The sequence below is a fragment of the Notolepis coatsorum genome (assembly GCF_963971535.1).
Source record: "Notolepis coatsorum genome assembly, chromosome: 7".
Lineage (NCBI taxonomy): Eukaryota > Metazoa > Chordata > Actinopteri > Aulopiformes > Paralepididae > Notolepis > Notolepis coatsorum.
Window position 1 is genome coordinate 45,469,562 of NC_140171.1, and position 13,000 is coordinate 45,482,561.

Sequence of the window (13,000 nt, forward strand, 5' to 3'; positions counted from 1 at the left end):
ATGTTGAAATTAACTATTTAGTTATAAACCTGGACTGGTCCTGGCCTGTCTTCCAAAAAATGATCTCTGTCACCATCTAGCGACCATTGTCAGAACCTTGGTCATGTCATGACCTTTTCCCCCTTGCAAGTTCTCTACAATGTTACCGTTTTATATAATTTTCTTATCTACGACCTGGTCATAGTGGATGGGGCCTTATTCATAAGGATCCGAGATAAACACTTCCATTATTTCATCTCAACAGACATTTATACGGAAGATGGGTTTTTGCTTAGTCTAATTATTTTAGCTGGGGGGAAATGTCAGGTAGGCTTCTCCTTGCCATTTGGCCAGGGTTTGAAATAAGTCAGATTAACAAGACTAAACACAGATTCAAGTAAATTGTCCAAATCACTGGAGCCCTTTAATTTAGACAGCTAATAAAACTGCGGCAAATCAGTAACTAGAAAATACTATATAAAAAGAATGATCTAAATATTGGCAATACGCTTCAGTAATTTATAACTCTTTAAAACGTAAAAAATATAGGATTTATAGTAAAAGTGACAAGGTTTTTACAAAGTTAACCAATTTAGAATGTTTATAAGGCAGACTGGGTTCTCGACATTCCGGAACCCTAAGGAAGACTGAGGATTCCTGCATGTTAAGGCAGTAGACGCAGACAATTCCCTTTGTAAATCAATACATTGCAAATATGGTACAATAAACATATACTTTTATTATACATTGTGTTTTGTACAGGGTATGGTTTTGCTGAAAAATGTACAAAGCAGACCTTAAATAGGCTATTCTATACTTTAATTTCAACTACCGACTGACAGGAAAAACTGCCCTTTCAAACTGCAGCAAATTTTTACAAACATCCAAAATTAGCATTCACAGGCATTCCTTAGTTACGCATGCTAGTTAGCAAGAAACAACATCTGAGTCCAATTCAATAAAAATTTGTTGTCAGTTTAGGTGAACAAGAAAAAAAGGGACAAATAAATAAAAACTGAGCTCTTAAATTCTGTACAAGACGTCTTAGAATATCAATGTACAAAACATCACTTAAAAAACCCTTGAAGCTTAAATTGCTGTTACAAATACATTTCTTAGAGAATTTTTCTTCCATTCCAATATTCATGTGCCCCTAATGCACAAACATGGTCACTTGTTACTGAGGTTTGGCGGGAAATGGTAACTAAATATCAACTGCAGGGAAGGTCTTGAATTATGTCCATGTGTAGTGTTTTTTATTTGTATTTATATATTTTTTACACATTCGGTGATACACTAACTTGAATCCAAACTTGTAAATGCTACAGAATTCCCTTTCCACCTTGGCCATGATCAAAACACGGCCCCTGTTCCAACACCTTCTTGGCACTTCATGTAGGTCTAAAACAACTGTAATACAACAGATCTTGTCCTCTGAAAAGAGTCAAGCTATGTAGCGTCTCACAATTTTACTTATAACTTCAAATCCTTCAGATCTAATCAAGCTACACGTGGATAAGGTTGAGAGAAGTTCATAGTTATGTTGTTAACAATCAGGTCCTAACATGAGATTTTCTCTGATCATATTTCAATGACATTATAGCCCCATCTTTAAGTATAGGCTTCACCTTGCAGCTGGCTGGGCCTCTTGCGAGTTAACTTTGTTAATATGCCAAAGAACAGTGCTGTTGTTTTGTACCTTTCCAGCTGAAGCACCTTGAGAGAGTCTACTGAACCAAGTCCACAGGCGTTCTAATGGCACTTTACTTCCTCATACTGACAAATGCTATTCCATCACTACAAAAACAATGGACCTTTTTGAAATATTTTTCTCCCTCCTTAGATTTGGTTTGTCTGCACAGGCTGGTCTTTAAAGTATAAAAAAAGCCCAGACTACTTGTTGAGCCCTAGGCCAGCAAACAGCCTTTTATTAATTCAGCCCTTTTCTCCCAATGAGTGGGAGACATTGGTCCAGTTGGGGACTTTAAATGTCAGAACTGAACTAAACTGAACATGGACTGACTAGATCTCTTTTGACTCGAATGATCAGAATTCTATGACCACAAATAACCAAAGTTGTGAATTAGAAACTGACCTGAAAATGTACAATTTTTTTAAAATGATTATTGTAACTCGTCACTCAAAGCAAGTGAAGAATGAAAAGAGGCAGGCAGGGTTTTCTTTCCCCCTCCGACAAAAATGTCGGTCTCTACTCAGATCAGGCAGGAGGAGCACTTTATTCTCACGATGGAAGACTTGGAGAGAGAGAGCTCAGAGCGTGAATCTTCCAACACCCCATCCAGCGAAGGGCTCAGATGCCCTTACTGAAGGGCCCGCCGTGCCTCTGGACGACGTGGTGAGAACCGGAGCCAGAGCTGCCGGAATGAAAGGGCGGTGACGCCGCGCCGCTCTCCCTCTCCCTCTCCGACCTCTGAGACAGTTCCTTCTGGCAGGGCTCCATGGTTACTGCCACGCCCACGCCGCTTCGCCCCGACGTCATGCGCGTCACCTCTGACCACGTGTCCGTATCCGTGTCGTAACACTCCACGCTGTCCAGGAAGGTGTTGCCATCGTAACCTCCTGTAAATATAAAATGGGCGATTTATTGTGTTATTATTAGGGCTGTCAGTTTACCGCGTTAATTAGATTACACAGCAAATTATCGCGTTATGAAAATTAACTAAATTAATTAAAAAAAAATATATATATTTTTTAAACTATTTTTTTTATCTCATTCATTCCATAAGAATGTAGAATACACATTTACAAACTTTTTTTTATCTTTTCTTTTTTTTTATGAGTTATTTGCATGTTCTTGGCATCTGATTCTAGGGACATCTATGGATCTCAGGGAATGTATTCCCAGTGTCAGAAATACTGTGTCTGTTACTAGGCTTGAGTAAATTGTAATGAACCAAATGAGAATATCAATTCAAATTATTTTTTTGACTGTGAATAACACCTTGCTAAAATTTACCAGACCTGAAAAATCTAAGCAAATTAATAAATGGAAGATGATTAAACAGAAGGTTTTGTAGATACAGTACTGAATTTTGTCATCATGAAATATGATTATAGAATATAAAATATCAGGCCTAAAATAGTTATGCGATTAAAATGCGATTAATTACAAATCATGTAATTAGATAAAAAAATGTAATCACCTGACAGCACTAGTTATTATTATTCCACTACTACTCTTAACTCATTCACTGCCAATGAGGATTATACTCGTTATTGGCTGCCAATCGTTGAACGCCAACAACAAGTATACTTGTTATTTCTTTTATTCAATATTTCTATTCATTACAGGCCCACTGACTCGGGGGTTAACATGGGAATCCTCATGCCAATGTAAAAGTGCAATACCGGCCGCATCACGCTAGACGGCGGTATCGAGCACCCTTTCTATCCTTGTATATTTCTCTGTGAGACGGCCCCAGGTCTCGGATTTCATTTTCCCTTGTCGGCCAAGACGAACGATTCTGCCGGTTACATTGAAGCACGTCAAATATCTCCGATCCATATAGCTATGATCTAGATTTGATTTTGGAGCAATAGCGGGTTCAGGCAAGAAACGGCAAAGTCTACAATGGAATCGACGTATACTGCCATAACTAAGCATTTCATGAATTACCCTAGACCGCTCTAAAACCATACTTATATTCACCACGGTATAACACAGGAACGTATGGATGGACAAATTATCTATTTTTTTGCATCTTGACCGGAAGAAAATCAATGTCAAATGACCATAGCTATAATATAGAATATAGATTTAGCGGGCGGTCAGGTGGCGTAACGGAGATTGCGTTCGTCACCAACCCCGGAGCGGCTGGATTCGCCTGTTCGAATCCAGCTCACAGCTCCGGGGTTGTCACCAGCTTGGCTGGCCGTTCACACTAATACAAGAGGGTGGGAGAAGCTGGCGGGGTGGGTCCGGGTCGTTGTAAACAGCGACTCCTACAGTTCGGTCGGGGCGCCTGCTAAGCGCGGATAGGATCTAAGTGGGATAGTGTGATCCTTCCACACGCTACGCCCTCTCAGTGAAAATCCGCGCTGCCAGGTGAAAAGAAGCGGTTGATTGGCTGGACGTGTGTCGGAGGAAGCACGTGGTAGCCTCCACTCTCCCAGACCGACTGTGGGGGGTAAGTGCGCAGCGACCAGGAAGGGGATTGGGAATTGGCATAACGACTAACATTGGGATGGGAGAAAATCGGAGGAAAAAGGAGGGGGAAAAAGATCAATAAAAAAAATAAAAATAAGAATATAGATTTAGCTCTACAAACAAGGTGACTAACTCCCATCGTTTACAGCGTGGCAGTAGCTACCACAGGATAAGGCTAATAGCTGGCAGCCAATGAGTTAACTGGTTGGTTAATTCATAGGGCAGTTTCACTTTGCAATGATACAGTAGCTACATTCTGTGAACACCAGAGAAAATACCGTTGTGTTTACCCTCTGGTAAACACAGCTGTGCGGTAAATGGTAAGGCTACTTCCCGGGTATAGGCAGGTGTGGTATGGAGTGGGGTGGGCGAGTCGGAGTGTGGCTAGAACTCCTTCATAATCCCCCCCATCTTTCCGTCTGTTTCATGTTTAACTGAAGGCCTTAAACATCAATAAACGTGGTGGCTTTTCTACCGGGGCGACGAGAGTTTCTCGTGTGCATATCCTGTTCCGTGATCCCCGGCCACCTACCCAGTACATATATGCGTCCGTGGTGGGCGGTGACTCCCAGGGCGCTGCGCCGGTGCCTCATGGAGGCAGCAAAGCTCCAGGCGTCCGTCTCCACGTCGTAGCGCTCCACCGTGTTCAACTGGTTGGTGCCGTCGTAGCCCCCCATCACGTAGATGCTGTTTCCCAGAGCACACACACCTGGAAGGAGACGAGGGTGAAAAGAGTTAGGGTTAATCCCAATACCCTTCCCTTGGCCCTGCCGCCTGGCCCTGCCGCCTGACCTTTTGTGGATTAAGGGGAAGTGGTCCTCCAAACAGAGTGTTTTTGCATGTCGCTTTTTTCCTATCTCACACCGTTCACAAAGATGATTAGAACCATTTCCATTGCTCCAAATAAAAAGCGGGGAGGCATGATGGTTATTCTCCACGGCTGGTGTCAGTAATGTAGGAGACCTGTCCAGTTATGGTGATATTAGGAAAAACGCCAAATTGTGTCTTTTTCTCCAGATGCACAGCATTCCAAAGATTTCAGTTCCACTACATTTCAGTAAAGTGCTGTGTTTAATACATACAAGAAATATAGGTATGTCTATGATTCATTATTATATGCAACTACACTAACAAATAAGCTGATACGTACTTGTATCACTACAGAAATAGGTCCTTTACATTATTTTACTAATGATAACAAAACGAGGGATGTCTCATTTCCTAGGTGAAGATGTTAATCCCTACCCCTTATAGCTTTGTTTTGAAGGACCACAACCCAGTCAAGGGCACTCCAAAACTAGGAATAGGGCTAAGGCAGGGGTCGGCAACCTGCGGCTCCGGAGCCGCATGCGGCTCTTTAGCCAATCAGCTGCGGCTCCCTGGCCCAAATATATATATATATTTTTTTACTTTTACTTTTTTAATTTATTTTTTGTTCGCTTATTTTGGAGATCGATGTCATACTGTGACACTGAAATGAAAAAATATTTCATCAACTAAAATATACAGTATGTCACACCCCGCGCCTCTCCCTGCTGTCTGCAAGTGGCTAATCTTGAGTTTCCGACCCCCCAGTAAGCTAACCATGGATACATCCCAAAAAAGGAAAGTCTGAGGAAAATAGAGGGTTTAATTCAGCGTGGACAGATTAATTTGCTTTCACGACTAACGATACATACCTGTATGCCTAATATGTGGTGCGAAATTTGCGATTTTTTTTTTTATTTTATAGATTTTCTACAAATAAGGGAAGGACTCAATATACCTGAATAGTTCAGGGTTTTATTTCAAAGTCGGTCTACAGACACCAGTGTTTTGTATCCTCTTGTGTTTTATTAAAAAAAATAGGTCTACACAGCCAGTATTTTTTCTCCTCTTCATAAGAGTTTGAGGTTTTCCTTTGTTATAACGGGTAAAAACAGCAATAAAAAGTCAAAAATTTTCTTTTTGTTGCTTTATAATTCCACTAATGCAACAAACTCTCTGCTATAAGTATAATAAATCGCAAATTACTTTGGGTATGCAATCGTCAGGCGTTTTATGCTAAATGTGGGGTATGCTTGGGGATATATAAAACGTTTTACACTGTGTTATCTTAATTTTAAGGGTAAATAGGTTGTGCGGCTCCCTGAACATTTTATTTTGTGGGAGGGGGGAAAAGTGGCTCTTTTGATAGTAAAGGTTGCTGACACCTGGGCTAAGGGAAGGGAATTGGGCCTCTGCGGCCATTCATCATTTTCTAGACCTGGGTAGAAGAGCAGTGAATATGGTTCAGATATTCGAAGAAGAAAAACTACAATGACAGCTTTTGGTGGTCAGATTATTCATTAATTTGATTCTTATTGACTACCTAAATGTTTACTGTTAGCGATCTGTAGTGCCGAATTTCCATCGGGATAAATAAAGGATTTCTATTCTATTCTAGGAACTGCTACATGGCAGTTATGATGAAAGGACAATTTAGGAAGTAAATCAGCTGATGGCTTCAACTTAAAATGGGAAGTTCACCCAAATTAAACCCATGGTGCAATTAATGTTATGTGTAAGTTTAAGTTTAAGTTTATTTGGATCCCCATTAGCCACAGCAGTGCTGGGGCTATTCTTCCTGGGGTCCATAACACATAAAATACAGTTACAGACTTATACACTCACAACATTTACATGTCATACAGACAATTAAAACAACAATAAAAACCCTAATCAAATTCATAATACAATATAACAATATATACGCCTTATGAATTCATAATACAATACAATAATTCCTACTCATAATTCATTCATAATACAATACAGCATAATATACTATTTAGCTTTTACATACATTATCTATGTTCATATCAGCCAATTATACAATATTTTACTAATATATCCCTATCAGACACATGCCTTTTCATCCATATATACCTATCCCTTTATCAGACACATACATTTTCATTTACGTACACACAATCTATTAGGGAATGTCAATTTCTTTGGTTGAAAATGTTGTTTTACCACGATTTTGAAACGACATTTACTATTCTCCTGCTTAACATGTCTGGGAAGAGAGTTCCATTCCTGCATACCACAGAACATGACAGTTTGCTTCATTGCATTCGACCTCACTTTTGGAAGTGTAAAACCTCGTGCAGAAGCATGTCTGGTGGAATGGTTGTGTCTGTCAAGACTTATAGATAAATTGTTATATAAAATTGAGGGGATCTTTGTAACAAGAATATTCCTAGTGAATACAAGGAGTGAGCAGAGTAATTTATGTTTGACAAGTAACCAAGTTAAACAACTGTGCATCGCTGCAACATTAGTTCTGTACTCGCAGCGAAGCGCTATACGTGCTGCTTTGTTTTGTACCATTTGTAATTTTTTCAGTTTATTCGTCGTTACATTCGACCATACTGCAGTACAATAGTCAAGATTTGACAAAACCAGAGATTGAATTACCTGTTTGATAGAATTTAGTGGTGTGTAGTTGTGGGATGTTTGGTTACACTTGCTAGCTAATGCTAGCAGCCCATATACCATCCTTACCTTGCACCATCACAGTCTTTTGAAGGCTGTACCGGGCTCAAGCTAGCACAAAGTCATTGATATCATATGAATCTTGTGATTGCTAGGAATCCATTGTTATCAAACATGACACTAGCTTACTGGGATAAATATCACTCCAGAGTAGCTACTTTCCAATTTCTAGAGTGCAATTATAAAAGAAACACCCTTTTTTTAGGGTGTAATGTGTGGCAAAAACACTGTCTTATATTAGGGACAGTAGGGGTGATTGTACAATTATAAATCTTTAATCTTACAAACAAAAATGTTGAAACAGCTCCCCAGGAAGAGTAGTACAGGTGGTATTCAGAGAACCAAGGTTATTACTATAACCTAAACAAACGTTAACTCACATTTTAAGCTAGCGCACTCGTGGCTTATCAATTCATCTTACGAACACAAACTGGGAAATACACATGAAATAATTTAGCTTTACAGTTAAACACAAGTAAATTCTGACCTTAATCACTGACGCACACAAATAACAAAGGACAAGTTGAAGAGGGTTAATCGTCTCTGTTCTGAAGGATCAGATTAAACCGAATATATATATTTATTTATATATATATATTTAATTGTATTTGTATATCCCCTGATATCCCTTGTATATTCCTTGTACAATATGCATTGAATATCCCTTCTAGTCTACTGAACATCCCATAATAGTCTCCATTCTACCATTGGACGAGACCTTGGTGCCAGGTCGCCATACCCCTCAGACCAGGTTCAATCGTACCGCTCAACATGTATGGACAAGTCCTAGTTCCGCGTAGGAATATGTCTACCGCACCACTAATGGTACTATTTGTTCATAGTGCGTATATATCCTGCGCTATTAAAGTAGAGCTTTCCTTTTAGTCCAGTTCCTTACCCTCCAACAGAGTGACAGACGCAAAAGCCTCCCCGCGAACCACGTGTGGGCAGTAAGGCCAATTCGGCCCAGTATCGGCATTGAGACATCGTGTATATTAATATTTGAATAGTCATATTTGGCACTATATCGTCGAGTTGGACGTATTCTATTAAGCTAATAATAGTCTATTCATATGTAGTGCCTCGTGCGGTAAGAGTTCTATAGTAATCAGCACCCCCATCGTTTTGGGCATCAGCTGGACGCTTATCCAGGGTGGTTGACCCCACGTGAAGCTGCACCCGAGGAGCTCCAGGCCAAAGAGCGAGTGGACCTGTATATTGGATTATTCTACCGACGACGGCTAGCCTTCCCCGGCTTGGATTATGCTTTGAGTACTTTGATTATTCTATGGATAAAGGCCAACACTGCGGTGTGTTGGAAATACCCCCCCCCCCCCGGAGAGGACGACAGGTGAGAAGACGCTCTACACGACGAGGTCGCCTCACGTCTCTCCATCGTGGACCGGAGGACGCCGGCCACAGAGAGTCCAACTGCTTTCATCTGTGGATCGAGGATCGCTGGGCACCGGGTCGCACGACTGTGGGCTCTCCCAGGATACCCTCGGCCAGACGGGATACAGCCAGACTCTACCCCCCCCCTCCAACTGTCCTACAAGCAGTCGGAACCTTCCCCTAGTGTATCCAGCTATATAATCATTCAAGTATCATTGCTATTGTTCCCTAAATATTCCAGGTTGTATATTTGCTTCCTGCGCAATCAGAGATTGGACATTGATATTGATCTACCTACGAATACTCATTTGCCATAAAAGTGCATACTATTTCAAATCATAAATGTAATTAAGTGATCGTTGTACATACCTTTTGCTATGTATTATTATTAAACGCAGACTTTCGACTTGGTACATTTGTGTTGGATCCGTTTCATCAGGTGGGAGTGTTTATCATAATTATTTATACCTAGTACTGGGTGGCCAGAGTCTAAAGTACAAGAGGTAGTGGTAGTAAGTATCATATCTAACAATACAGTCAGGGAATTGTACCCCTCAGTTACAATTGGTCCTTCGAGCCGGATGGTAATCAGTGTAATATTAATATAGTGTTATTAATATTAAAATGGCCTATGATGAACACTCCACGAAACGATCCTCCTAACCAACAACGCCCGCGGCGCAAACGACAGCTCCCTCAGTACCTAGAGGCTTACGCTGTCAGTCAACAACCTAGTCTTCTACCAACAGTAAACGCGGTAAAACTAGAAAGTAAAATTATGTCTAACCCTAACGACCAGGCTACCCCGACCATAGAGGCCCCTATGGGTTCTAACGTAACTGACCCAGCTCACGGTGGGGACCAGGGGGAACCAGACATGACTTTACACCCCGCCAATACCGAAGAAGTAGTCCCCGACGAGTCCCGGGAGGAAGACAACACTACCGAGAGAGAACTCGGCACGGAAGAAGATGAGGAGAGCACCGTGGAGATAGAGCTCCAAGACTCCGCACGGAGTACCCCAAGGGACGGCCCCCCTATACAACCGTCTTCTCCCAGCGAGGCAGAGAGGACACTACAGCAGGCATTCCTCGTCAGCCTGAAAGCCTCTACTGAACGCGATAGACTCCAGGGTGAACGCGATCGATTGCAGATACAGCAACGGAGCGAAGAAGAGCACATACGCCTGGAAATAAGACGCATTCAGATGGAAGAGAATATGGCAAGAGACCGGGCCGACGCCCAGCGCGCCGCCACCGGTGCCCAGAGAGAATCGGATCTCACCAAGCGCGAAGCCGAGCGCGACAGAGCACAAGCGCAACTAATAGAACAGCTGATCAGAAGGACAACACCCCCTCCCTCCACCAGAGGCTCCAGGAACTCGTCTAGACATCACTCCAGGGCGGCATCCCCTAGCCGAGTAAGCGACCCTGAACTTGACCAACAGACGAGGTTTATACCCCCCGCAGACCCCCTTCCCCAACCGGTCCAAGCGAGACCCAGCCACCGGGAAGGAGCAGCATACACTGCGGAGAGGCTAAATCAGAGACTACAAGCCCTGGATGACCTAACGGAAGACGAAGAGGAAGAGGAGGAGAACCACGCCCGACGACAGCACAGTACTCTACCGGACCAGGAGGTCCTGTACAGCCCAGGCTATACCCCCGCGGAGCTGCGCTACAGACCCCCGACGCTATTCACGGGTGAGCACGACGCACGACCCGCACCGAGGAACAGCACCTGGACCAGCGGGCCATGGTACACAGCCGGTACCAGCCCACGCCAAGGAGCAGGAGGAGACTCGCCTAGGAGGCCTCTCCCCCAACACTCGCCGATGTATCAACAATCCGCGTCATACATTGGCACACCTATGGTACCAGACTTCACCCAGGAGAACCGGGCCCAGTATACGGAGCTCCGCATGTGTCTGGAGACAATGTTGGTGGATGTCATTGATGAACGCCATAAATACGCGATACTACTGAAGCATTTAAAGGTACCCCGCGCGCACAACATAGCGCTCGCCTACGCCACTTCCACGACCCCATACACCGCAGCGCTGGTAGCGTTGGACCAGAGATATGGACGTATATGGGATTACGTGATCCAGGAGATCAGGCACATCGACCGCCTACCCCCAGCAACAGACAATCGAGCACTGGACGACCTGTCCATCAGAGTGCAGTCCCTGGTAGGGATGCTGGGAGCGCAGAGGGAAAAGGGTAGGCATGAACTATACGCCAACTCAAATGTAGAGAGGATCTTGGAGAAGCTACCGCCCGCCCGACAGGAGCGCTTCAGGCGGCAGAGAGACCACGAGACCCTAATGGCCCCGAACCGAACCTCCTCGATCTAGCCGACTTCCTGGCGAGAGAAGTCAGCAGCTTACGGCTAGATACATTCGGACGGAGCACCCCTGGCTCCAGAGAAGGAACCAGGAGACTAAATGATGGAAGAAGATCGGTGACTGTCATGCACCAATCGGAGTCAGTGCCAAGCAGTAGGAGCCACAGTACCCCCTCAAGAAAGGAGAAGTGGAAGATAGTGTGCCCCTACTGTGAGAAAGAACACTGGCTGTCACAATGTGACTCATTCCCCAAGATGAATGCGGAGGAAGCGAGTCAATGGATAAAGTCCAACAGACGCTGTTTTCGCTGTGCGCGATCACACATGGCAGCCGAATGCCGCTTAAAGAAAAAGTGCAGTCGGTGCGATGGAGCCCATCTGGACATACTCCACGACAGTAACAGACGGCGGCCTCCACCCGCACCATCAAGCAGCAAAGCAAGCGTCATGTACATCGACCCCGCCAGCAGCAGCGGAGCCAGAGTGCTCTTAAAGGTAGTCCGTGTGACATTGAGCTACCAGAATAAAGTCATGGACACTTACGCCGTCCATGATGACGGGTCAGAGAAGACCCTTCTGCTCGCGTCCGCTGCGGCCCAGCTAGGGCTGCGGGGGAGCGAAAACCAAATGACAATTCGGACAATAAGAAGAGATTTGAAAACGATAAAGGGCGAGAATGTCTCATTCTCTATCGCAGCAAGCGGCCAGCCCGAGCGACAGTACAGGATTACAGACGCTTTCACCAGCCAAGAAATAGGACTCTCGCGGTACACATACCCCGTAGCCAAGCTGATGGAGAAATATGTACATCTACGCAAGCTACCGATCCCACTCATAGACGGTGCTACCCCGACACTGTTGATAGGCTCCGACCATGCAGACCTCATTGTCCCGATAGACCGGGTTCATACCGGACCCAGAGGCTGTCCTGCAGCAGTCGAGACCCACCTAGGATGGACTCTCCAAGGCCCACTCGCCAAATCTCTCAACCGAACCACAGCCACAAGCTGTCTCCACTCCCGAGTCACAGAGGGAGACACCGCACTCCTGCAGCATGTAGAGAGGCTATGGACCTTAGAACAAATGCCCTTTAAGAACGAAAAGAAAGACATTCGCTCTAAAGACGACATCTACGCCATTAACCTCCTCGAGACGGGAACAAAGAGAGTCCCAGTCAGCGGCGTGTTGAGATACGCCACGCCACTCCTGCGGCGGGAAGGGATGCCTACCTTTCACGCAAAGAAAGACGCCACAGAGCGGTACCTACTAAACACAGAGCGGCGCTTAGCCAAGGACCCCGCCCAAGAAAGTGTATACCGTGCTGAGATTGAGAAGCTCATCACAGCGGGACACGTCACAAAGATTGACATTAAAGAGGCCGACCAGACGACTGAATCGTGGTACGTGCCCCACCACAAGGTTCATCACAACGGCAAAGACCGCATCGTGTTTAACTGCAGCTACCAGATCGGATCCCAAAATCTGAATAAAGAGCTATTGCCCGGTCCTACACTCGGCCCCTCCCTACTAGGCGTACTACTCCGCTTCCGCCAGGACAAGGTGGCTATCAGCGGGGATATCAAAGGGATGTTCCTG

At 44.3% G+C, this 13,000-nt stretch overlaps 1 protein-coding gene across 2 annotated transcripts in view; it reads right to left on the reverse strand.

Annotated features, from left to right (window-relative positions):
- Positions 1–707: 707 nt before the first annotated feature.
- The window catches only part of keap1b (kelch-like ECH-associated protein 1b), a 54,753-nt gene continuing 42,460 nt past the window's right edge, over positions 708–13,000 (reverse strand). For both annotated transcript variants that reach the window (XM_084318749.1, XM_084318750.1), the window contains exons 6-7: positions 4,680–4,856; positions 708–2,559 (exon numbers count right to left, since the gene is read on the reverse strand). In XM_084318749.1, coding sequence (XP_084174875.1) covers positions 2,291–2,559; positions 4,680–4,856 — 446 coding nt within the window. In that variant the 3' untranslated portion in view covers positions 708–2,290. The remainder of the gene's footprint in view (positions 2,560–4,679; positions 4,857–13,000) is intronic.